At 46.4% G+C, this 27,337-nt stretch overlaps 1 protein-coding gene across 4 annotated transcripts in view; it reads right to left on the reverse strand.

Annotated features, from left to right (window-relative positions):
• Positions 1-27,337, reverse strand: part of scn5lab (sodium channel, voltage gated, type V-like, alpha b) — a 480,040-nt gene that overhangs the window by 135,740 nt on the left and 316,963 nt on the right. For all 4 annotated transcript variants that reach the window (XM_072254130.1, XM_072254129.1, XM_072254125.1 and 1 more), the window contains exon 18: positions 4,058-4,510. In XM_072254130.1, coding sequence (XP_072110231.1) covers positions 4,058-4,510 — 453 coding nt within the window. The remainder of the gene's footprint in view (positions 1-4,057; positions 4,511-27,337) is intronic.

Consider the following 27,337-nt stretch of genomic DNA (forward strand, 5'->3'; position numbering starts at 1 on the left):
CAACAATGGCAGAACTCCTTCCTCACAGTATTTGTCAAGCCACTGAGTTTCCTTTCATTTACTTTCATCTACAGACGCAGCCCGTCCTGTCCAAAGAGTTCATGCTCGCCCAAATGCACCCATGTGACCAGTTAACCTTCTAACGGGTATGTCTTTGGACTGTGGGAGGAAGCAGGAGACCTGGAAGAATCCCATTCAGCCACGGGGAGAATGCATAAGCTCCTAGAGACAGCGGCAGTGGCAGGAATCGAACCCGGGTCACTGGCACCATATTAGCACTAAGCGAACCGTTACACTAACTTGCCATCCCAATCCGGTAGTTTCAATAACAGAGAAATCGAGTAGAATGAACAAGAGAATTAGATAGATCAGTCACGACTGATTTGCATAGTAAGTAGCAGGGGCCATCGCTCCCTGCACCTGGAGGCATACCTAGACGGAGTGGTGACAAAGATGTTCGGCACACCGACCATCGTCAGTCAGACATCGAGGAACGAGGGGTGAGACATCATGTTTCAAGTCCTATAAAATACTTGGCCAGGCCAGACTTGGAGCACGGTCTGCAGTTCTGGTCGTCCGGCTCTCGGGAGGGTCTCGGTAATCTGGAAAGGGTGCGAGTGAGGGGGTCGGGGATTGGTATGTGTAGAGGATCGTTGATTGTTGTGGTGACTGTTTTTTGCTACGGGCGAGCGGGGACTTTGGGATCTGCAAGTTTTGTTTCTTTTCTTTTTCATGCCGATTGGAAGGGGAGTTCATGTCTTTTCTTTCACCAACACCCATGATCTTTCTGTATTTAATGGCTATCTGGTAGGCAGCTGTCGATCCCAGGGGATCAGGGGTTGCGCCTCTGGTGGACTTTAAGTTCCACACTTCCCTGTTTTATTTCTGACTAAGATGGACAGCTGTTCTGGAATAGGCTGGGGGTCAAGCCTGGGCGGGAAGATTTGAAGAACCGGCTGCTTCCCATGCAGTGGGTTCCCTCTCTCCACATCACTGGTGTAGTCCAAGGGAAAGGCAAACACTGATGCAGCTTGGCACCAATGCTGTCACAGAGGTTGCCAGAGTGAAGCTGTAAACAACATCAAACTGTCTCAGGGACCCTGGCTCCACATTTCTTCCTCGGGGTTTACTCCTGAAGCCTTTCCCATGGGTAGGTACGGCTGCCAGGCAGTGGGGTTTAAAATCAGAGTTTGGCTACCTAGAGTAGACAAATATCAGAGTTGTATTATACATGCATCCTTTGACAATAAAAAATGAACCACAGAAAGATTCATAAGGATGTTACTGGCACTGGAGGGCTTGAGTTAGAAGAGACTGGATAAGCTGGGACTGTTTTTTTCTGTGGAATAGAAGGTTGAAGGGTGAACTCATGCTGTTTCTAAAATCACTGAGAGATAGATAAGTTGGATCTCTCCCACAGGGCAGGAGAGTCTACGATCAGAAGGCATAGATGTAAGGTGAAAGGTGCAAGATGCAATTGCGACCGTTTCACACAGGGGGTGGTGTGTAGGTGCTATGGGCAGCCGGAGCAAGTGCTAGAGGTGGGTACAGTTACAATGTTGTAAAGGCATTTGGACAGTTACATGGCAAGGAAAGGTCTGGACAGACTTTTCCATGTTCTCTCCGTGACTGTGTGGGTTTCCTCCGGATACTCCAGTTTCCTCCCACAGTCCAAAGCCGCACGGGTTAGGTTTAGTAAATTGTGGGTGACATCTGTGGGCTATCCCCAGACTGTGTTGGTTGTTTACTCCAATGATGTACGTTTTGTTTTTCGATGTACAGTGACAAATACAGATAATCGTTAATCTTTAGTTTAATATCTGGGCCAAACCCAGGCAAATGGCTCATGTCGGGACAGGCAATTAGGACCTAAGGGCTTACTTCTGTGTTGTGTAACAATACAACTCTGTGACTATCTTAGTCAATTGCAAAGTTGATGTGGGTTGTTTGGTTGAGACCTGTTCTTGTTCCTCATCTCTTCATCACCGTTAAATGCTCTGAAAACTTCTTTAATTAACTCATACGCCATGTAGGATTTGAACTCATGTTCTAGACCAGGGGTCAAAACCGTAGGGATCTATATATAGATTCCAGGGGGGCCGTGAACTTGGATGGGAAAACATTTACAGCTTTATCTTCACTAACCTCGAACTGAAATTTAGCACTTCCTTCCATTACAAACAGGTAGCAAACCACAGTAGTATTAGCAGTACCCGTGACTTTGTCACCAAAAGAAATCGCAGATATTTTCATATCAAATTACAGTTGTCACAAATATCTCAAAATATCCATAAGACCATAAGATATAGGAACGGAACTGTGCCATTTGCTCCATCGAGTCGGCCATTTCATCCAATTTTCCTCTCAGCCCCAGTCTCCTTCCTTCTCCCGGTAACCCTTCATGCCCAGTCTAATCAAGAATGTATCAACCTCTGCCTTAAATATACATACAGGCTTGGCCTCTGTCATTGTTTGCAGCACACTCATCACTACTTAACGTGTTAATAATGTTATCTAATGTGCTAATAAAGAAGCATATATATTACTATATCAGAAATTTGCTTTTTAATACCTTGATACTGTATTCCAATATAGCTGGTTTCTTGTGTAATCCTGTTTATTTTATATATTTAAATACGTTATTCTGCGAAGGGGTCCATAGGCTTCACCAGACTGCCAAAGGGGTCCATTATAAAAAAGACTAAGAACCCCTGCTCTAGACATCAATGCAGAAGCAACATCACAGTCTTCACCAATTGTAGGAACCTAGCCGCAAGTACACATCTAGGAGCTTCACTGAATGTTACTGAACCGTTGACGCCAGAGACCAGAGCTGCAATCTCACTCTGTCATGTAGGGGTGTTAAATTCAAGCAGCTGAGTAAACTTGGACTTGAAAATGAGAGTCCTAGGAGTGGACTTCATGGAAGTGTGGGATTGACATAAAAATCTGTCAGCTTCACTGTTATCAGGGAAGGGAAAGCACCAGCAATACCAGCCTGGCCAATTTGTGGCTCAAGATCTGCCAGGATGGGTGGCTATCAGTTGGCAATTGGCATTGGACGATAAAGGCAATAGCCACATCCCTTGAGAAAGAAGGAATGTATAGTGAGGTAACCATTCCAGGCCTCTCCCTAACCCGGAGAAACAGTCAGTCTACGACACCTCCTCCTACCCAAAGCATGAACATAGAACATTACAGCACAATACAGACCCTTCAGCCCACACTGCTGTGCTGACCCTTTAACCTACTCCAAGATCAACCTCACTCTTCCCTCCATTTTTCTTTCATCCAGGTTCCTTAGAGTCTCTTAAATTTCCCTCATGAATCTGTCTTTATCACCACCCTTGGTGGGGTGTTCCACACACTTACCACTCTCTGTGTGAACAAACCTCTGACATGTAGCCTATATTTTTCTCCAATCACCTAAGAAGTAAGTTTTCTCATATTAGTCACTGCCACTCTGGGAAAAAGTCTCTGGCTAACCACTCTATCTAGGCCTCATCATCTTACACACCTCTATCGTCACCTCTCATCCTCCTTTGCTCTAAAACTCTAGCTCACTCAACCTATCCCCATACGACACGCTCTCTAATCTAGGCAACATCCCGGTAAATCTCCTCTGCACCCTCTCTAAAGCTTCCACATCCTTCCTATAATGAGGTGACCAGAGCTGAATACAATATGCCAAGTGGGGTCTAACCAGGGTTGATAGAGCTGCAACATTACCTCACGGCTCTTGAACTCAATCCCCCGACTAATGAAGGCCAATACTCCATATGCCTTCTCTCATCTTGTGCAGCAACTCTGTGGGACTTGGACCCCAAGGTCTCTCTGTTTCCTCACACTGCTAAGAATGCTGCCATTGACCCTGTGCTCTGCCTTCAAGTTTGACCTTCCAAAGTGAATCACTTACTTTCCTGGTTTGAACTCATCTGCCACTTCTCAGTCCGCTCTGCATCCTGTAAGTGCCCCTTTGTAACACAGGAACCCACGTTACAACCCATGGGTTGGAAGGAATCGGTGAGGTTCAGGACAGTAACAGCCTTGTCCTTACCTGCCCGCCGACAGCTACCTCGGTGAAGGTGCTCTGTTCCTCGTCTTCACAGGTGTCCAGCTCGGGCTCGATCACGGCGATGGGGACGCACTCACTCAGCCGGGTCTCGGCCGCCAAGTCCTCACTCCTGTTGCCCACCGTGGTGCCGTTATTCCCAACTCCGCCGGCCGTGCCGTTGCCGTCCCTGTGCTCGGCCTCCTTCATCTTCTCACTGCCGGCATGGTTGATGACGTAGGCCGGCAGCTCCATCATGGTCTTCCCTTCCGTGGCGGGGTCCGAGCTCTTGCGCAGGTTCTGGAAGGACTTCACGATGGCGTCCCGGACAAAGCGGCTGCCCCGGTGGATCCTGGCAACGGCCATCTGAATGTTGTTCATCTCACCATCCTCATCCGGAGAACTCAGGTTGTCTGCACTGAATGAGCTCAGGAGCAGAGCCAGGAAGAGGTTCAGTACCTGGACGAATGTCAGATTCAAGAGTCAAGATTATTTATTTGTCACATGTACAGCAAAAAAACACCAGTGACACGGAAAGCTAAACTTAATCTCCCCAAATCCTCCTCCTCCCCCGTTCTGCCACTTTATCGACACCATCAAAGGTAAAAAAAAAATCATGAATACGAGAGATTCTGCAGATGCTGGAAATCCAGAGGAGCAAACACAAAATGCTGGTGGAACTGAGCGGGTCAGGCAGCACCTATGGAGAAGATCTGATCCCTATCTGCTGCTCAGTGGTACACACTTGCTGAAGCCTCTGTTGGCAGAGCCTCAGCTCCCCCCTCCAGGACTCCCACAATGGCCACTCTACCTGACCCTGCCTACTTTTTATTGGTTAAATATGTGTCAACTTAGCCAATCGGGAACAAATTACTGGCCCCTCCCCTCGACAGCAGCAACTGGTGACAAAGAGGGAATGGGCGGATTCAGATTCACTTGTCACGTGTACATCGAAACATACCGTGAAATGCAACGTTTGCGTTAACAACCAACACAATCAAGGGTGTGCAGGGGGCAGCCCGCAAATGTCTCCACACATCCTAGCATGAACACAGAAAGCAACGCAACAGACCGCTACAAGTAACAAAACAACAAGAAGCCCCCTCCCCCAACCATTCCTGGTAATCGGTTTATTACTGTCAAATGTACTGAAGTACAGTGAAAATCTTAGTTTCCTCCCACAGTCCAAAGACATACCAATTGGTAGATGAATTGGCCATTGTAAATTGTCTTGTGATTAGGCTAGGGTTAACTCTGTGGTTGCTGGGTGACCCAGCTCGAAGAGCCAGAGGGGCCTGTTTCGCACTGTATCTCAATAACTAAAATAAATGCAAAGGAGAGTCAAAAACAGGACACAGAATAAAGTGTTACAGTTACACAAAGAGAGCGGTGCAGGCAGACAATAAGGTGTGAGGCCATGACGAGGTCAGGAGTCCATCTTGTCATTTGACATGTCCATTCAAGTAGTCCTATACTGGTGGGATAGAACCCTGGGGTTATGTGCTTTGTATCTGAGGGGGACAGTGGAGACATCGTCTGGGGTGAGTAGGGTCTTTGATTGGGCTGGCTGCTTTACTGAGACAGCAAGAAGTATAGACGTAGTCTGCAGAGAATGACTGATTTCTGTGATTTGCTGAGTGGCCTGTACAACTCTCTGCAATTCTGTGCAGTCACAGGCAGAGCAGCTGCCCTGCCAAGCAGTGACACGCCAGGATTTCTATGGGTCACCTACAAAAATTGGTGCGAGTCAATTGCTTTAAACATGATAAGCCATAGTCAGAAAGTTGTACCACACAGAAGTAGGCCCTTCGGCCCAACTATTTCTGATAGCCATTATGGACTCAGGGGACCAAATGTCAAGGTTCTGCGCTATATTGACTATTCCATGAGAACAGCAGTTGAAACACAGGTTACAGTGGGTTCTCAGCAGGGTAATGGAGGTAAACCAATTACAAATCGACTGCTTTCCAGTCAGTGGGGTGATGGAGGTTGGGGACTTGGGCAAAGCATTGGCCGCTGTTACCTCATTCCCCCACAGTTATTTGGTAAAATATTGCATAAAAGTACAAATACCTGCCACCTCAATTAGATTTTCAACCTCTGACCAGCCGGGCCGTGTGACTGCATTAACGATGACACATTTATCATTCCGTTATGGGCGCTCAGTCCCTGCCTGCTGATTGGCTGTTGGTGTCTGCGTCCCCAGCCCCGTGACACATCGAGCACTTTCAATTCCGTCAGGAAGCCGACCATCATTAACGGCTCTGTCGTTAGATCTGTAATGTGTGGTGACCCGCAACGGAGATGGGGACAGGGGGAATCAGTGAGGAGGAACTGACATTCCCAAGAAAGGCTCAGTCGACCAGCTGAACATCAGGATCTCAGAGAATTGCCTTTTAGGCCACTTGCACCGTTCGGCTGTAACCATAGCTACAGAAACATGCCAAGGAAAAAGGTTCCTACAGTAAGGGAAATGTTGGAGGAACTCGGCAGGTCAGGCAGCATCTATGGAGAAAAATAAACAGACATTTCAGGCTGTGACCCTTCAGCATGCGAAATGTCACCTGTTTATTCTGCCTCCCCGCTGAGCTCCCCCAGCATTCTGTGTGGGTTATTGTTGAATGATGCTTTTTCTATTGCATGTCACACCTTAACTAACGCAGCACCGGAAGGGGGAAGATTCCAGTCCGGATGAAGGGTCGTGGACCGAAATGTCGACAGTTTATCCCCCTCCATATATGCTGCCTGACCTGCTGAGTTCCTTTTGTGTGTGTGCATGTGTGCGTGTGTGTGTGTGTGTGCGTGCGTGTGTGCGCGCGTGTGTGTGTGTGTGTGTGTGTGTGTGTGCATGTGTGCGTGTGTGCGTGTGTGCGCGTGGTGTGTGTGTGTGCGTGTGTGCGCGTGTTGTGTGTGTGTGCGTGTGTGCGCGTGTTGTGTGTGTGCGTGTGCGTGTGCGTGCGTGCGTGCGTGTGTGTGCGCGCGCGTGTGTGTTTCGCCCTTTCCCAGGTTCAGGGGTTCATAGAGGGTATAGGTTTAAGGTGAGAGGTCAAAGACTGAAAAAAGAACCAAAAGGGGTGGAACATTTGTGGGAGGAGCTGCCAGAGGAAGTCATCAAGGCATGTACGTACAGTAACAACATTTCTAAGTCACTTGGAGAGGTACATGGATAGGAAAGCTTTATGGAGCAAATTTGGGCAAATGGGATTGCCTTAGATGGGCATCTTGGTCTCTCCTCCATAGATGCGGCCTGACCTGCTGAGATCCTCCAGCACTTTGTGTGTGTTTCTCAAGATTTCCAGTGTCGGCCGAATCTCTTCTAAAATTTTAATAATTATAATAATAACTATTTATCATACATTCAAAGTGCTTTACATAGATTGTAAAGGTAAATCAACATTGTCATAAAAATAGAGTCAAAATTAAAAAATCATTAGAAAAGACTAACATTATACAGAATAAAATGTAATCAAATATACCAATTTATATAAATATAATCAACATCAACAGGTATTAAGTAATTGTATAAGTAGGCCAAATTAAAAAAGTGTTTTGAAACGTTCCTCAGTTCTAGCCTGGTATATCTCTACTCCAATATGTTCAGATTTTATATGATTCAAGCCATGGCTCCCTGAAGATAACAAGACAATTAGATAAGGTGGTAAAGAAGGATATTGCATACTTGACTTTATTGGTCAGGGCTTTGAGAATAAAAGTCAGGAAGTCGATTGCAAGTGTATAAAACTTTGGTTAGGCCATATTTGGAGTATTGTATGTAGTTCTGGTTGTCACACTATGGTGGGTGTAGAAAAGGTTTATCAATTTGTTGCTTGGATTTAACTGTGTTAGCTATGAGGAGAGATTGGACAATTGGGATTGATATCTCTGCAGCATCAGAGGAGAAGGAAATGTCAAATGCTTCATAATTTTATATACTTCCTAATGGTAGTAAATAAAATTATAAGATGTATTTGATATCTTTACAGTGGAAATAGTAGAGTGCATAGCTCTATGATGAGAGGGGAAAAGTTTAACAGATTTTTTTTACACCGAGAGTGGCAGATGCCAGAAATGCACTGAGGGGAGATGGTAGAAGTAGGAACAGGAGCACAGAAGAGGCATCTAGGCAGACACAAGCACAGGAAGAGAATAAAGTGATATGAATAAAACACAGACAGATAGCATGAGTTATATTGAGATCATGGTCAGACATTGTGGGCCAAAAGGCCTGTTCTTGTACTCTACTGTTCTATGTTCTATATTCATTCATACGACTCATCTCCCATCTCTACTTAGTCCTGAGCTGAGAAACTCACTGGGGCATTTCTGTGACACTGCAAGCAGGTTCTCATCCCCATGGCAGATGGGCTTTTCCAGACATCCCACCCTGCAAAAACTCACTTCAGGGAGGTAGCACCATCAATTTGTGGGAGATTCCTGGAACTTCCGGGAGAGGTGAGATGTCTGCAATAGAGTAGCTCCTTAGCAGCTAGCCAGCTAGTTTAAATAACGTTAGCTATGCTAATGAACGAATGACACTTGTTAAACTTACCTCAACATGTCTTTTACAGTCTTAACCCAACATGGGCAACAGAAAAGTCACTGTTGCAAACAGTGCAGCGAGCAACACTGTCATTATTTTTGACCCCTATAAGGCAGGGGTACTCTTTAGTGTAGTCTGGGATGACGTACGTTTTATATTTTCTTTTTGGAACACTCTGCCATGGTGCTCTCTCTCTCGTGGTCACTCTCACGCTCTCGCTTTCTCTCTCGCGCTCTCTCTCTCGCTCGCACACTCCCGCTTGCTTTCTGTCTCGCATTCTCGTTTGCTTTCTTACTCTCTCTCTCGCTCACTCTCAAAAAAATTGATTTCTGTGATATTGTATATAATTTGCGGGCATCAGGGAGCCACTATTCATATGCAGGAGACTCCTGGAACTTCCGGGGGAGGTGGGATGTCTGCTTTTCTGATGACCCCGTACATTTTAGCCTTAGATTTTTTAATAAGATACGATCTTTTTTGTATTTAGTAAACAGAATTAAAATTCCCGGGCTACTCTGAGATTTGAACTCACTTCTTCTGAAAACCCAACCAGGCTTTTCATTTGACCGGCCAGACCCACGCAGCAAGGATAAACGGGTGTCCAGGTGGATTAAATACCAACTCTAAAGTTTTTCTATTTTCATTTATTTAACTGAACTTGTTCTCAGATGCCATTATGGGGATTGAATTATTCTGGGATCAATATTTATTCATTAATTGAGACACAGCGCAGAATAGCAAAATCCCTCGATTTAACCCTCACCTAATCAATATACAATGACCAATTAACCTATAACTGGTATAGTACGTCTTTGGACTGTGGGAGGAAACCAGAGCACCCAGAGGGGGCCCTGGCTGTCACAGGGAGAATATACAAACTCCTTACAGGCAGCGGTGGGAATTGAACTGGGGTCGCCTGTACTGTAAACCGTTGTGCTAACCACTATGCTACCGTGCTGCCCCAATAGACCAGGACTTATGTACTAGTCACCTCACTAATGAGAGAATTCCTGTGTCAAATGTTAATATCTCAAATGGCACAAGGGCTTCTTCAAAGGGGCTGTGGGTAGAGGGACTGAGACACCGAGGTTTGTAAAGTTCAGTGAACCAGTAATGATATTTAGGCATGTAATTCAGAAAGCCAGCAACATCATTTAACACAAGAGGTTCTGCAGATGCGGGAGGAACCCAGCAGGTCAGGCAGCGTCTAGGGAGGGAAGTGAACAGGTGATGAGGGGCTTCGGCCCGAAACAGCGATTGTTCATCATTAAACATTGGCTGTATTTGTCACATCTACATCGAAACCAACAGCAAAACGTGTTGCTTGCATCAATGACCAACACAGTCTGATGATTGCTGAGGGCCGCTCGCCAGTGTCGCCGTACTTCAGGCACCAACACAGCACGGCCACATCTTACCGACCCTAACCGCGGGTCTTTGGCATGTGGGAGGAAACCGGATTCTGTTGCATTTCTTTGTTCTACTGAGAATGCCAGCAAGAAAATGAATCTCAGGGTTGTATACAGTGACATACGAGGGGTGATTGATAAGCTCGTGGCCTAAGGTAGAAGGAGTCAATTTTAGAAAATCTAGCACATTTATTTTTCCTACATTTACACACTTAGTCCAGCGGTCGTGGAGCATACGGATCCCTTCTTTGTAGAAGTCAGTGTCTTGGACCTCCAGAAGTGGTCCACAGCAGGGGCGATTGATAAGTTCGTGGCCTAAAGTAGAAGGAGATGAGGAGAAACTTCAAACTTTCTGCATTTTCACTCAAAGTTGAACTGCACATGCATGTAACGAGAGCTGTATAACTCATCTACCTTAGGCCACGAACTTATCAATCAGCCGTGCTGTGGACCACCTGGAGGTCCAAGACACTCTCATTACATGCATGTGCAGTTCAACTCTTTGAGTGATAATGCAGAAAGTTTGAAGTTAATAACTCATCTCCTTCTACCTTAGGCCATGAACTTATCAATCACCCCTGCTGCGGACCACTTCCACAGAGAAGGGATCCGTATGCTCCACGACTGCTGGACTAAGTGTGCACATGTAGGAGGGGACCATGTTGAAAAATAAATGTGCTAGGTTTTCTAAAATAGACTCCTTCTACATTAAGTCACGAACTTATCAATCACCCCTGGTATGTGTTCTTTGATAATAAACCCGGATTTTTAATTTTGAAAAGTTCCTGCTTTGGAAGCAATTCTGGGTTTACTAGAATAACATCTGGGGGACACGGTAGCATAGTGGCTAAAACAACGGTTTACAGAACCAGCGACTGGGTTCAATTCCCACTGCTGCCTGCAAGGAGTTTGTACGTTCTCTCAGTGACCGCGTGGGTTTCCTCCGGGTGCTCCGGTTTTCTCCCACAGTCCAAAGATGTACCAGTTGGTAGGTTAATTGGTCACTGTAAACTGCCCATGATTAGGCTAGGATTAAATCGGGGATTGCTGGGAGGCGAGGCTCGAAGGGCTGGAAGGGCTTGTTCCACACTCGATAAATAAATAAACGGCCTCTATTATAAACAGTGATCCCGGGTTCCGGATTCTCCCACAAGAGGAAACTTCCCCTCTACGTCTTCCTAAACCAGACACCAGTGTACCAATTGACTCCATGATCAATCTAACCCTTCCCTCCTAAACAGCCCAATCACACTCCATTTTCCTTACCTCCTAGATCCTATCTTAAATGTCCCTAATGTATCTGCCTGTAACACCAGCCCAGCAATGCGTTCCAGACACCCACTGATCTCTGAGTAAAATCTCTCACGTGTCCCTTAATCTTACTCTCTAACCCTCTTCTATCATTGGTCAGACCGCACGGAGTACTGAGAACAGTTTTCAGCCCCTTATTTAAGAAAGGATGTGCTGGCATTGGATAGGGTCCAGAGAAGGTTCACGAGAATGATCTCGGGAAGGAAAGAGTTAACATACGAGGAATATTTGATGGCTCTGGATCTGTACTTGCTGGAGTTTAGAAGAATGAGGGGGGATTCTCACTGAAGCTTGTCGAATATTGAAAAGCTTAGGTAGAGTGGACATGGAGAGGATGTTTCCAATAGTGAGAGAGTCTACACCAGACAGCACAGCCTCAGAATACGATGTCTCTTTAGAACAGAGATGAGGAGGAATTTCTTTAGCTAGAGGGTGAATCCGTGGAATTCGTTGCCACAGATGGCAATGGAGGCCAAGTCGGTGGGTATATTTAAAGCGAAGGTCGATGGGTTCTTGACCAGTAAGGGCATCGAAGGTTAGGGGAGAAAGCAGGAGAATGGGATTGAAAGGGATAATAAATCAGCCATGATTGAATGGTGGATCAGATTCGATGGGTCAAAAGTTCTAATTCTGCTCCAAAGTCTTATGGATTTAAGTATCTTAATACAGAGAACTGAGATTAGCATAGTGAGGCAGCATGGGCAAGTTGGGCCGAAAGGCCTATTTTCTATGACTCGATGAGAATCCCAGCAAGAGCAGGAAGAAGGAACAGTACAGCTCAAAGCTCAGGGAGAACCAGAAATAACGGCGGCAATCTCACATGAATATGCATTCTATTTGACTTTCATTATCTCCCTCATGCAATAACAAGTAATGGAACCTGACATTTTACAGCAGAGCTTCCTCGAAATTGGCAATGAAAAGAAAACATCAAATATCCTTTTTATATTAATTTATCAATTGGTATCCATGGAAACCGAGTGTTCCGTGTAGGTGTGAGTAAGCCTGTGTGAGTGGTCAGAGATTTATTCTGTATTTATATATTTCTTTTACTTATCCCTGATCTAATTTACCCAAGATATCTTGTTTGCAAACTGCACTCTGAAAAATAGCATGTGTGTTTTTTTTTTGAATATTAGGGCAATTTGTGAAAATATCCAGGGTTATTAATTAGGCTGGTAATTTCAATTCTAACCATTCTCAAGGCCTGAGTCTGAGCCACTTGTGTTAAAGGTTATTAGAAGTAAAACGTCCCTCCGGGAGGAGAATAAATCAGTTTAGGATTTAGCTTTGAATTCTCTAATCCAGATGGCGATGGACACTCTCGCATTGAACACAAAACACAAGCAGTCCACGGTGTAGGAATTAAGAACAGGCACCAGCCTATCCGCCATCTACAACATATATGCAGAAAGGTGCCAGATAAAGGCCAGGTGCATCATGAAGGATCCCACCCTCCTTGTTATGGTCTGTGAGTTCCACTCCCAACAGGGAGAAAGGCTACGCAGCATCCTCACTAAGACTGCCAGACTCAAAAACAGTTACTTTCCCCAAGCAGTAAGGCTGATCAATGCCTCCACCTACTAACCCACCCCTCCTCGCCCACCATCACCACTAATTTATCATTTCCTGTCAGAGTCACCTTACGTACAGACACTTCTGTGCCAGGCGTCACTTTATAAAGTAACACTAGGTACAGGAGCGTGTGTACATAAGCTGACTCAATCAATCTATGTACAGAAGCTATCTTATGTATTTGTAGCTTTATCTTTGTTCTTTTTCTTACTGTGTTTTTTTGTGCGGCATCGGATCTGGAGTAACAATTATTTTGTTCTCTCTTCACACTTGTGTACTGGAAATGACATTAAACGATCTTGAATAGACGCAAATCCTTGGGTTTGGATTTCCAGCGTCTGTAGATTTTCTCGTGTTGGTCAATCTTGAACACAGAACTCGACATTCCAAGAAGGATCCAATAGTGCTGTACAGGAACCGCAAAGCATCTGACTACCAGGACTCTACAAAGGGTTGCGAGGACTGCTGACAGGGTCTTTGGGGTCTCTCTTCCACCCATCTGAGATATTCATCAGGACCGCTGCATATGCCGGGCCCTTAGCATTGTCAGTAATCCCTCCGATCCATCCAACTGTCTCTGACCCACTGCCATCAGGCAGGAGGTACAGTAGCATTAGGACAAGAACTGCTGGATGGAAAACAGCTTCTTCCTCCAGGACGTGAGACCACGAATGAAGAGCCAGTAACATTATACTGTTTACTTTTTGACTTGTGTCATAAATACACATTATTTAAGTTGTTTGTGGTAATACTACTCTATATGTTGTGTGTGTAAGCTGTATGTCAATCTAACTTTCCCCTCCCACACAGCCTTCCAATTTTCTTTTATCCATGTGCCTATCTATGAGTTCAGGCAGACGAGGCTTGTCAGCCGTGGTTGGCAGCTCATCTAGGAGAAGGAAAACTCTGATCTCAAACCTCCACTGCTTTGTAGCTACACCCACTCGTGAGGAAGGCTTCGGGAGTAAACCCTGAGGGAAAGATCCGGAACTGGAGTCCCTATGACAGTCCTACATTGAGTTCTATGCTGACTGGCAATTCCCGCGATGCTGCTGGTGCCAAACTGTATCGGTCTCTGCCATTCCTTTGGGTTCATCAGCTGCGTGGAGAGGGAGATCCTGCTACATGAGCAACAGCTCGCTCTCCGTATCGTACTACCCTGTCTTGCGTACCACGTAGGCAGTAGGGACTCAACAACCATGGTCGACTCTGACCAGCAGAGGGCCTCAATCTAAGAATATCTTAAATGTTCCTAACCTTCCTGCTGAGGGGCAACTTCTTACCAAAGGGGGCAGTGAACGTGTGCAACATAAGCCAGAAGAAGGTGCTCAGGCAGGTATATTAACAACATTTAAAAGATATTTGGACAGATACTTGGATGGGAAAGGGTGAGGATATTGGCCAAATGAGGAAAATGGGACAAGCTTAAACGGACATCTTAGTTGCCATGATTGAGCTGGGCCGGAGGGTCCGTGCCCACACTGTACTTCTCCATGATCGTTACTGGGCTGGAGGGTCTTTAGAATGAAGGAGAATGAGGGGGGACGTGAAACAGGGTGGGGAGTCTGAGGTGTCAGGGAGGGGTAGCATCTCTGGTCCCCATCAGACACTCAGCTCTGACTTGTGGCTCTAGGTAGCTGTTTGCATGCGACAGTGGCCACACCCTGGTACACCGCTTCGACAGGCGGGCTAGACCCGGTGAGGGTGGCTGGTGGGCCTCATATCCCGGTGAGATAGGGACATGCCTGTCCCAGAATGTGAAGAAAGCTCCAGCAGACAGGGCGGATGAGGTCAACAGGGAGATCTAAAGGCCAGCAAGGTGGTAGTGCAACGCTTTGTAGAGAGCGAAGGTGTATGACAAGGCACAGAAGGCATCACGGTCATCCACTGCAACCGAGACCCCGTTGTGACAACTACCCGTATCATGGGACCAGGACTTCTGAGGTCACTGTTATTGTCGGATACGATGGGCAACCGGTTAAAACAGGGTAGTGAGATGTAGATGAGTTTCCTCGGGTGAAGTACTGGAGTACTGGAGGGCAGCTAATCTCATGCCTTTGTTGGAGAAAGGTTGCAAGGATGAGACAGAGAATTGTACGCTGGTCAGTCTGACATCGGAAAGGAGTCTGCACGACAGGACCTATCTGATTAGGGTGACACACACAAAATACCGGAGGAACTCGGCAGGTCAGGCAGCATCTATGAGGGGAATAAACAGTTGTTGATCAGATCAAAACCCTTCATCAGGACCCGCCTGTGCCTTTTCCATCCCCTCTGATGTTCCCACCTCAACTGCCCAACACTGGCGACTCGATGGAGTTGTATATGACCTTGGTGACTCGATGGAGGTGTATACAACCTCGGTGACTCGATGGAGGTGTAAACCTCAGTGACTCAATAGAGGTGTATACGATGTCGGTGACTCGATGGAGGTGTTTACAATGTCGGTGACTCAATGGAGGTGTATAAAACCTCGGTGACTCGATGGAGGTGTATACGATGTTGGTGACTCGATAGAAGTGTTTACGACCTCGGTGACTCGATGGAGGTGTATACAACCTCGGTGACTCGATGGAGGTGTATACGATGTTGGTGACTCGATAGAGGTGTTTACGATGTCGATGACTCGATGGAGGTGTATACAACCTCGGTGACTCGATGGAGGTGTTTACGATGTCAGTGACTCGATGGAGGTGTATACAACCTTGGTGACTCGATGGAGGTGTATACGATGTTGGTGACTCGATGGAGGTGTTTACGACCTCGGTGACTCGATGGAGGTGTATACGACCTCGGTGACTCGATGGAGGTGTATACAACCTCGGTGACTCGATGGAGGTGTTTACGATGTCGGTGACTCAATGGAGGTGTATACAACCTCGGTGACTCGATGGAGGTGTATACGATGTTGGTGTCTCGATGGAGGTGTTTATGACCTCGGTGACTCGATGGAAGTGTTTACGATGTCGGTGACTCAATGGAGGTGTATACAACCTCGGTGACTCGATGGAGGTGTATACGATGTTGGTGACTCAATAGAGGTGTATACAACCTCGGTGACTCGATGGAGGTGTATACAACCTCGGTGACTCGATGGAGGTGTTTACGATGTCAGTGACTTGATGGAGGTGTATACAACCTCGGTGACTCGATGGAGGTGTATACGATGTTGGTGACTCGATAGAGGTGTTTACGATGTCGATGACTCGATGGAGGTGTATACAACCTCGGTGACTCGATGGAGGTGTTTACGATGTCAGTGACTCGATGGAGGTGTATACAACCTTGGTGACTCGATGGAGGTGTATACGATGTCAGTGACTCAATAGAGGTGTTTACGATGTCGGTGACTCGATGGAGGTGTATACAACCTCGGTGACTCGATGGAGGTGTTTACGATGTCAGTGACTCGATGGAGGTGTATACAACCTCGGTGACTTGATGGAGGTGTATACGATGTTGGTGACTCGATGGAGGTGTTTACGACCTCGGTGACTCGATGGAAGTGTATACGATGTCGGTGACTCGATGGAGGTGTATACAATCTCAGTGACTCGATGGAGGTGTTTACAATGTCGGTGACTCGATGGAGGTGTTTACGATGTGGGTGACTCGATAGAGGTGTATACAACCTTGGTGACTCGATAGAGGTGTATACGATGTTGGTGACTCAATGGAGGTGTATACAACCTCGGTGACTCGATGGAGGTGTATACGATGTTGGTGACTCGATGGAGGTGCATACGACCTCGGTGACTCGATGGAGGTGTATACAACCTCGGTGACTCGATGGAGGTGTTTACAATGTGGGTGACTCGATAGAGGTGTATATGACCTCGGTGACTCGATGGAGGTGTTCACGATGTCGGTGACTCAATGGAGGTGTATACAACCTCGGTGACTCGATGGAGGTGTTTACGATGTCGGTGACTCAATGGAGGTGTATACAACCTCGGTGACTCGATGGAGGTGTATACGATGTTGGTGACTCAATAGAGGTGTATACAACCTCGGTGACTTGATGGAGGTGTATACAACCTCGGTGACTCGATGGAGGTGTTTACGATGTCAGTGACTCGATGGAGGTGTATACAACCTCGGTGACTCGATGGAGGTGTATACAACCTTGGTGACTCGATGGAGGTGTATACGATGTTGGTGACTCGATGGAGGTGTTTACGACCTCGGTGACGCGATGGAGGTGTATACAACCTCGGTGACTCGATGGAGGTGTTTACGATGTCGGTGACTCGATGGAGGTGTTTACGATGTGGGTGACTCGATAGAGGTGTATATGACCTCGGTGACTCGATGGAGGTGTATACGACGTCGGTGACTCGATGGAGGTGTTTACGATGTGGGTGACTCGATGGAGGTGTTTACGATGTGGGTGACTTGATAGAGGTGTATACAACCTCAGTGACTCAATGGAGGTGTTTACGATGTCAGTGACTCAATGGAGGTGTATACAACCTCGGTGACTCGATAGAGGTGTATACGATGTTGGTGACTGGATGGAGGTGTATATGACCTCGGTGACTCGATGGAGGTGTATACGATGTGGGTGACTCGATAGAGGTGTATACGACCTCGGTGACTCGATGGAGGTGTTTACGATGTTGGTGACTCAATGGAGGTGTATACAACCTCGGTGACTCGATGGAGGTGTTTACGATGTCGGTGACTCAATGGAGGTGTATACAACCTCGGTGACTCGATGGAGGTGTATACGATGTTGGTGACTCAATAGAGGTGTTTACGACCTCGGTGACTCGCTGGAGGTGTATACGATGTCGGTGACTGGACAGAGATGTATACAACGTCGGTGACTCAATAGAGGTGTATACGACCTCGGTGACTCGATGGAGGTGTATACAACCTCGGTGACTCGATGGAGGTGTATATGACCTCGGTGACTCGATGGAGGTGTTTACGATGTGGGTGACTCGATGGAGGTGTTTACGATGTCAGTGAGTGGACAGAGATGTATACAACGTCGGTGACTCGATGGAGGTGTATAAGATGATAAGAGGCATAGATCGAGAAGATAACCAGAGACTTGTTCCCAGGGCAGAAATGGCTAACACCATAATTTTAAGGTGTTTTGGGGGAATTATAGGGGGGATGTCAGAGGTAGACTTTGTACACAGTGAGTGCTGGGTGCTAGGGAAACGTTAAGAAGATCTAAGAGACTCTTAGATGAGCACATAGTTGAAAGAAAAACGGAGGGCTATGCGGGAGGAAAGGGTTAGATTAATCTTATGAGCTGGTGAGAAAGTCAGCACAAAATCATGTACTCTGCTGTAGATGCTAGATTCCTCTTTACACCTCCCTGAGATGCTCCCTTCATTGATAGAGAGAGAAAGGAAGAAGATTAGAGAGAGACAGAGTGAAGGAGAGAGAGTGCAGGAGGGAGAGACACACAGTGAAGGGGAGAGAGTGAGGGAGAGGGACAGAAAGAGAGAGGGAGGGATAGAGAGAGAGAGAGAGAGAGAGAGAGAGAATCAGTCATGGTTGCGGGCCCGTACAGGTTGATTGAGGTCAGGTGCTTCTTCACACAAAGGGTGATGAAAGGTTGGAACTGCCTGCCACCCCCAAGATCATCGCTGCGGCTGACTGTCTGCCCAATATGTGTGAGCTATGGAGGGCAGCTCCAGCCAACCGGGATACGAAGGGTCAAGGTGAGTCAGGGAGCTCTGCATGTTTTACCGATGATCTGACGATTACACAGCGGAACAGGCTCCACGAGACAAGAGGTCCTGCTCCTATTCCCAGGACACTGCCTGTGTTTGAGCTCCAGCCTTGTTTTGTTCCCCAGCCGGATCAAGTTTAAAAGGCAGCCTGAGTGCTTCCTGCCGGTAATAAAAGTTCAGCTCCGATCGCTGCTCTGGGCAGGTTGACAGAAAGAACTCGACCAGTTGACATTAAATTGTCTTCTCGAACATTGGGTTTCCGGTATTTACAAATAGTTCGGGAGATCATCAGACCACAGACTTGTCCAAATAGAGCATCCGAAACTCAAGCTGCTGGACTGTATCCTGGCCAAGATTGTTCAGGCCATAAACTGAGCAATGGCAAGGGATTGCAGGCATAGCTATACAATGTGGTACCACAGTGGTTCCCCCGCGAGGACCATCAACTGTCCTGGCACAAACCCAGATTGCTAGCACATAGCCGTACAATGTTTTCTGCTCAAAGAAGCAGGCAAGAAAAATCATTGTGGCTATTACCTGTCTAGCAAACTGCTTTTTGCAAAAGTTCACTTTTGGAAAGCGTTATAGGGCTATTAAAACAAAACCTTCTTGCCATTGGTTTTTAATAATACTTTTTGGAAGAGCTGTGCTTTTTAACAGTCAGCTGGTGGTGCAGTGGCATCAGCACTGGACTTCAGAGCAGATGGTCCTGAGTTCAAACCCAGCCGGGTCCCAACACGGGCAGCAGTGGTATCTGTGCGGAAGAAAGGCCTGGCAATCTATTTCTGTATCTGGCCATGAAAACCCTATGAACCCTATGGTCCATGAGGTCACAAAGGGTCGGACTTGACTAAATGACTGAATGACAACAAAACTTTTTAACTAATTCATGTATTTTTCACGCTCACTGGCAGAAAGCGGTACAGCAACTAAACTAATGGTTTGTCACCTTTCTCTGTTTTCATTGGCTAAGTATTAGCACCATTTCTATTCTTTTGTCCTACGGGGAGGAAGTCATCTCTCTGACACAGAGGTGTCAAGAAAACAACCTCTCCCTCAATGTCGCAAAAACAAAGGAGCTGGTTGTGGATCACAGTAGGAATGGAGACAGGCTAACTCCTATTGACATCGATGGATCTGGAGCAGAGAGAGTAAACAGCTTCAAGTTCCTCGGCATCCACATCATCAAAGACCTCACGTGGTCCGTACACACCAGCTGTGTGGTGAAAAAGGCACAACAGCGCCTCTTTCACCTCAGACGGTTGAGGAAGTTTGGTATGGGCCCTCAAGTCCTCAGGACTTTCTACAGGGGCACAATTGAGAGCATCCTGACTGGCTGCATCTCTGCCTGGTATGGGAACTGTACTTCCCTCAATTGCAGGACTCTGCAGAGAGTGGTGTGGACAGCCCAGCACATCTGTAGATGTGAACTTCCCACTATTCAGGACATTTACAAAGATAGGTGTGTACAAAGGGCCCGAAGGATCATTGGAGACCTGAGTCACCCCAACCACAATCTATTCCAGCTGTTACCATCCGGGAAACGGTACCGCAGCATAAAAGCCAGGACCAACAGGCACCGGGACAGCTTCTTCCACCAGGCCATCGGACTGATGAGCTCACACTGATCTGAGTGTACTCTATATTACATTGACTGTTCTGTTTATTATAAATTATTATAAATTACTATGATTTCACATTGCACATTTAGACGGAGACATAACGTGAAGATTTTTACTCCTCATGTATGTGAAGGATGTAAGAAATCAAGTCAATTCAATTCACCCCTTAGCATTAATTCCCTTTTTAGCACTGTTTCTCGGCTCTTTATTTAGTTTGCTTAGTATTTGTATGCTTGCTTGCACTCTAAACTGAAATCTTGTAATTAAGACTGCTCACCGTTTTTGACTCCCAGAAAAATCCCAAGAATCAGAAATTAAACAAAGATCCAACCCCATCTTAAAAGCTTCCCCCGCACCCCACAAGCAGTTAATCTTTTAATTTAATTTAATTTAGGGATCCAGCAGGGTAACAGATGCTTCCAGCCCATTGAGTTCTCTCCACCCAATTCAACCCATTAACCTACTAACCCGTACGTCTTTGGAATGTGAGAGGAACCCCACACGGTCATGGGGAGAACAAACTCCTTACAAAGTACAGACATGTCACCATATACAACCCTGAGATTCATTTTCCTGTGGGCATACTCAAAAATCCATAACAGAATAATAATCATAACCAAATCAATGAAAGACCGCACCAACTTGGGCATTCAACCAGTATGCAGAAGACAACAAACTGTGCTAGTACAAACAAAAGGAATTAATAATAATAATAATGATAAATAAGCAATAAATATCTAGACCATGAGATGAAGAGTCCTTGAAAGTGAATCCACAGATTGTGGGAACATTTCAGTGACGGGGCATGTGTAGTTACCCCCTCTGGTTCAAGATCCTGACGGTTGAGGGGTAGTACCTGTTCCCAAACCTGGTTGTATGAGTCCTGAGGCTCCTGTACCTTCTTCCCGATGGTAGCAAAGAGAAGGTAGCATGTCCTGGGTGATGGGGGCCCCTGCCTTCCTGCGACAGCGTTTCGTGTAGATGTGCTCAATGGTGGGGAGGGCTTTACCCGTGATGGACTGGGCCGTGTCTTTTTAACCAATTTTACAGCCATCTGTCGGCATTGTTGTAATGTGGTAGACACCAGCCACTCTGTGCACAGCACATCGTAGGTAGAACATCATAGTAAAGGTCTAGTAACCTGTCTGGGGTTGTAATGTGAGGCACTTTGGGATCTTTCTCCAACTTTGAAGCATCATCTACATACAATTCATGCTGCTATATACTTTCTGGAACCCTGGTCATGGATAAAGGAAAATATTTGTCCCGGTCTGTTCCTATTTTCGTGGCTTTTTGTTTATGTTCCCACATCCTCAGATATAGGGTTACATCCTAGCCCACATGCTCAGTGCTCTCCCCGCTTTTGGCATCCAACCACAGCGTGTGACTTTGTCCACCCGCTGACCGATGGGAAGGGCATTTGGCCCGCGTCCTGTCCCAACGAACAGCTGAATGAAGGGCTTGCCAAGCCCATTACACGTGGCTCAAACACGGCAGCTCAGCCCGCGGAGGAAGAGAGATTGCCAGCGAATGGGTGGGGGTGGGGTGGGGGGATGGATGACCGGAACCAGAGGAAGTTCGAGGCCAAATAGCTTCGAAGGTGGGGTGGGGAGCGCAGGAAGGAACAGAGGGAAGGTCAGCGTAGGCTGAAGGAAGGGAGGTTGGATAATGACCGGAGGTGTGATGATGCGAGGCGAAAGGAACATGGCACAAGTAGAGAAACTAAAGATCTGCCGTGGCAGAAACGGAGCCATAAAAGGCAAAGACAGCCAGGGACATTTTCCCAGGTTGGAAATGGAAGAATGATTAAGCAAGCTAGGACTTTTCTCTTTGGAGCGAAGGAGGATCAGAGGTGACTTATTAAAGAAGTACAAGATGATAAGAGGTATTGATCGAGTGAACAGTCAGAGACCTTTTCTCAGGGCAGTTGGGTCAGGGCCAGGGTAGGTTAAAATGGTGGCACAATTTCATGAGCTGAAAGGTCTGTACTGTACTGTAATGTTCCATGTTCAAAATTCAAACTTTATTATCAAAGTACATATGTGTCATCGTATACAACACTGAGATTTATTTTCTCGTGGGCATACTTAATAAATCCAACTACCATAATACAATCAGTTAAGGACTGCATCAATTTGGGTGTTCAACAACCAGTGTGCAGAGGACAACAAACTGTGCAAATCAAGAAAAGAAAGAAACAACAATAAATAAATAAATAATATTGATAACATGAGATGAAGAGTCCTTGAAAGTGACTCCAAAGGCTATGGGAACCTTTCAATGATGGGGCAAGTGAAGTTGAGTGAAGCTTTCCCCTCTGGTCTATCGAGAGCCTGATGGTTGAGGGGTAATAACTGTTCCTGAACCTGGTGGTGTGAATCCTGAGACTCCCGCTCGATTATCTGAAAGAGCTGAACCAATATTGAGCCCTGAAAGATTGTTACATGCATCATAATAGACTGATGGAAACTTTACAGCCCATTAGAAACCACCTATTGGCCCACCACCACCCCCCCCCACCGCCGCACCCTGCTTTTACCCCATAGTCCTGCAGAATTTTTGTCCTGGATATTTCCCCTCCCTTGCCCATTCCCTTTGGAAAGCCTCAATGGCCTTGTTGTCAGCGGCCTTCCAGTCAGTGAGTTCCAAATCATCACCATTTGCAATAAAAAAATCTTTCCCTACATCATCTACGTCTTTCACTTTAAATGAGTGCCTCCTGGTACCTTGCACTGTCATGGCAAGGCACCAGCTTCCAAAGATAGGACATTAAAACGTCAGCTCCATTTGTCACCTGCAGACATGTAGTGAAATGCAACGTTTGCGCCGAATCAAATCAGCAAGGATCGTGCTGCACGGCCCGCAAGTGTCACCACGCTTCCCGTACCAACACGGCATGCCCAATTCTCACTAACTCTATCCGTACGTCTTTGCAACGTGGGCGGAAACCCAAGCGGTCATGGGGAGGACATAGAAACTCCTCAGAGACAGCAATGGGAATTGAACCCAGATCCCACAGTCGATGCTGTAATACTATGCCACCTGCTCTACTGACTCTCTCCAAAGCTGCTATCATAAGATGCCAAACCGCTATCAATCTCCCAGCCTTTGTTCTAAAGCAAAACAAATCACCTCAGCTCCACTGTCACCATACCCAGAGCATTTCTAGTAGTTATTTTCTGCGGTCTTTTGAGGACCTCCATTTTCATCTTCAAGTGTGAGAAGACTGAACTGGATGGAATAGATGTCCGAGTTGCTGCCTGACTGGCTGAGGGCCTCCAGCATTTTGCATGTGTTGCACTGGGTGGAATATTTCAGTTTTGGGCCAACTGGCGTTTCCTAAAGGTTTGTCAAAGTTGTTCCTGTGCTGTATTGTTCTATGTAGCTTCACTGGAACACTCTAGAAGGTCGTGTGTCAGAGTCACAGCATGGAAATAGACTCTTCTGTCCGTCTAGTACATGCTAAGTTTCCCTTCTAAGCAAATCTTATTCTACATTTGGCCAATGTTCCTCTAAACTTTCCCTCTCCATGTTTCTTTTGAATGTTGTAAATGTACATTACAGTGCAGAAGTCTTAAGCACATGTAAAAAACCTGTAAAGTGAAGATGCTTTCAAAAATAATGAAATGAAAAGTTTATAAATATCAAAAAAATACTGTTAAGAGCAATAAACAGTAAAAAACTGAATCAAATCAACTCTTTGCCTTTAAAACTGCATCAATTCTCTTCGGTACGCTATTGTGTAGTTTTACAAGAAAATCAGCTCGTGCGTTGTTCCAAGCATCTTGGAGAAATTGCCACAGTTCTTCTGCGGACTCTGGCTGACTCACTTGCTTCTGTCTCTCCAGGTAATCCCAGACAGCCTTGGTGATGTTGAGATCAGGACTGTGGAGTCCTTACCATCTGGGACTATGTGAAAAAACCTAGGGTAGATAAGACTTTCGCATCTGCCTCAACCATTGTTCTGGCAGCTCATTCCCTACACTGACCACCCTCTGGGTGTACAAATTGGCCCTCAGGTTCCTATTAAACCTCTCCCCTCTCACCTTAAACCTATGCCCTCCAGTTCTTGATTCCTCAAACCTTGGAAAAGGACTCTGCATATTGACCTTATTTCTGCCCCTCATACAGTAATTTTATACACCTCAGCACGATCAGCACTCATTCCTGCCAGTTTGTCAGTCTTTGTTTACGTATAGTTTTTAAAAATCCTTTTCCTGTATTTCTTTATTCTTCTGAAAATGCCTGCAGGAAAATGAATCTTAACGTAGTACGTGGAGACATGATTCTATGTATTGCACTGAACTGCCGCTGCACAGCTTTCATGACAGATGTGAGTGATGATAAACCTGATTCTGATCTGGGTCTCTGTTGTGGACTGAGAGTGGGAAGGGGGCAGGGAGAGGGGAATCATGGTTGGGAAAAGGGGAAGGGAGAGGGAGGGAGCAGGAAGCACCAAAGACACATTGTGTAATAATCAATAAACCCATTTGGAATCAAATGATCATGCTTGGTGTCCCAGGGCTGGGTGTGTGGGCACCTGTGCCACCCCCTGCCACTGCCACTCCTCTCTGTTATCTGTCCCACACCGTCCTGTGACACTCCACCCTTGCAATTCCCAGCATCCTTTGCTCCCACTAGATTTACAAACTTGCTCTCTGCTCCACATTGACAAATACAGTACTGTGCAAAAGTCTTAGATACCCAAGCTATATTTATGTGCCTCAGACCTTCTTGCACAATACTGTATGTACTTTGATAATAAATGTACTTTTTCTGCAAACCAATGGAAGAAGTCACAACCCACTCATCCTTTCTCTATAATTCAGTCCCATGAGTCCTGGCAATATTCTCTGCACTCTTTTCAGCATAACAACATCTTTCCTATATCAGGACAACCAAAACTAAACACAATGTTCCAAATGCAGCCTCACCAACATCTTGTACAACTGCAACTTTCATACTCGATGCCTGACCAATGAAGGCCAGCGTGCCGAACACCTCCTTCACCACCCTGTCTACCTAAGATGTCACTTTCAGGTGAACCATGTACCTCTGCCCCTGGCTTCCTCTGTTCTACAACATTCTCCAGGGTCCTACCATTCATCGTCAGTGTCCTACCTTTGTTGGTCTCCCCTAAATAGATCACCTCACATTTATCCAAATTAAACTCCATTTGCCACTCCTCTGCCCACTTACCCAGCTTAGTAGAGTAGAGAAGGGATGAAAAGAGAATTGGAAGAAATCACATTAATCACCTTCCTTACACTCATTACATTAAACATCATTTGCATCAGCAGACAACACAGTGCTGAGGGGAAAAGCCCACAAGTGTCACCATGCTTCCGATGCCAACATAGCATAAGACCATGAGCTATAGGAGCAAATTAGGCCATTTGGCCCATCAAGTCTGCTCTGCCATTTCATCCTGGCTGATCCAATTTTCTTCTCAACCCCAGTCTCCTGCCTTCTCCCCATGTGCCCTGACCAATCAAGAATCAAGCATGCCCACAATGTACTAACCCTTATAAACCTGTACGCCTTTGGAATGTGGGAGCAACCGAAGCACCCAGAGGAATCCCACACGTTCACGAGGAGGATGTATAAACTCCTTACAGTCAACAGTGGAATTTGAACCCGGTCTCTAGCACTGGAGTAACATGATGCTACCATGATGCACAGTACAGCCTACTGTGAAGAAGAAGAAAGCCCTTAAGTCTGAGTGGAGTCATCGGGACGCCGTCATGATGTTTTTTTAGCAGGCTTTCTTATTTTTACGAGGTCGAGTTGCTAGCTCAACACTCAACCCAGCATGGATGGACAGCGTGCAAGGGAGCCGGCTGGATTCGAACTCGGGAGCCTTCACTCCGAAGTCCGGCGCTGATGCCACTGCGCCACCAGCCGGCTACAGCCTACTGTACTCAGTATTTTTTTTTATTATTTGCATGATTTGTCTTCTTTTACACTTCTGTTGTCTCTCAGTCTTTGTTATTTATAGTTTTTCATAAAATCTATTGCATTTCTTTATTTCCTGTGAATGCCTTCAAGGAAATGAATCTCGAGGTAGAATATAGTGACATACACTCAGTGACCACCTGCTATACTTAATGGCCACTGAGGGTGTGTTCATGATCTTCTGCTGCTGTAACCCATCCACATCAAGGTTCGACATGTTGTGTGTTCAGGGGTTCTCCTCTGCACACCACTGTTGTAACACGTGTTCTCCTTCCCGTCAGCTTGGACCAGTCTGAGTTGCTGCCACGTGATTGGCTGATTGGACGAGCAGGTGAACAGGTGTACCTAATTAACGTGGCCACTGAGTGGGTGTACGTACTTTGATAATAAACTTACTTCGATGTGATTTTGAATTTGACTTTTATCCAAGAGTTTCTTAAATAGCCCTAATGTATCTGCCTCTACCAGCACCCCTGGCAGGGCATCCCACACACCCACCAGTCCCTGTATAAAATACCTATCTCTGACATGACCCTATACCTTGGTGTAGGATTAGTGCTTGTGGCATCAGCCGAGGGGCCGAAGGGCCTGTTTCTGTGCTGTACGGCTGTGTGACTCTGGTCACAGTCTGCTCCACACGGAGCTGTCAAAGGCCCGGGACAGGAGGTGACAAACGTCACCCGTTAACGTGCCAGTAGCGTTCTTCTCCCTGGACCGAGCTTCTGTCGATGTTGCTGGCACTCACTTGGAGTGACAATGGGATGTGAACCTGCTCAGTTGCCAGCTCCACGCCGTCTCCGGGAACTCAAGGCCATGCACTGAGGACCATCCCAGTTTGGGACTGGGAAGCAAATCTCTGGCCCCCCGATTCTAACTGATCACCAATGCACACATATACAGTGGGACCTTCGAATTTGCTCAGGGCATAGAACACAGAACAGAACCGGATAGAAGCCAGCCCCTCAGACCACCATGCCTGTACTAACCACGATGCCAAGTTAAACCAATCCAATTTGCCTGTACCACCATGCCTTGTCTGTCCAAATGTTTCTTACATGTTGCTATTGTACCTGCCTCCATCACTCCTCCAGGCACCCACTACTCTCTGTGTTAATAACTTTCTCTACTGATAGAATCGTTACGCCATAGAGCACTAGAGCAGTGGTCTCCAACCACCGGGC

The sequence above is a fragment of the Mobula birostris genome, chromosome 3, assembly GCF_030028105.1.
Source record: "Mobula birostris isolate sMobBir1 chromosome 3, sMobBir1.hap1, whole genome shotgun sequence".
Taxonomy (NCBI): Eukaryota; Metazoa; Chordata; class Chondrichthyes; order Myliobatiformes; family Myliobatidae; genus Mobula; species Mobula birostris.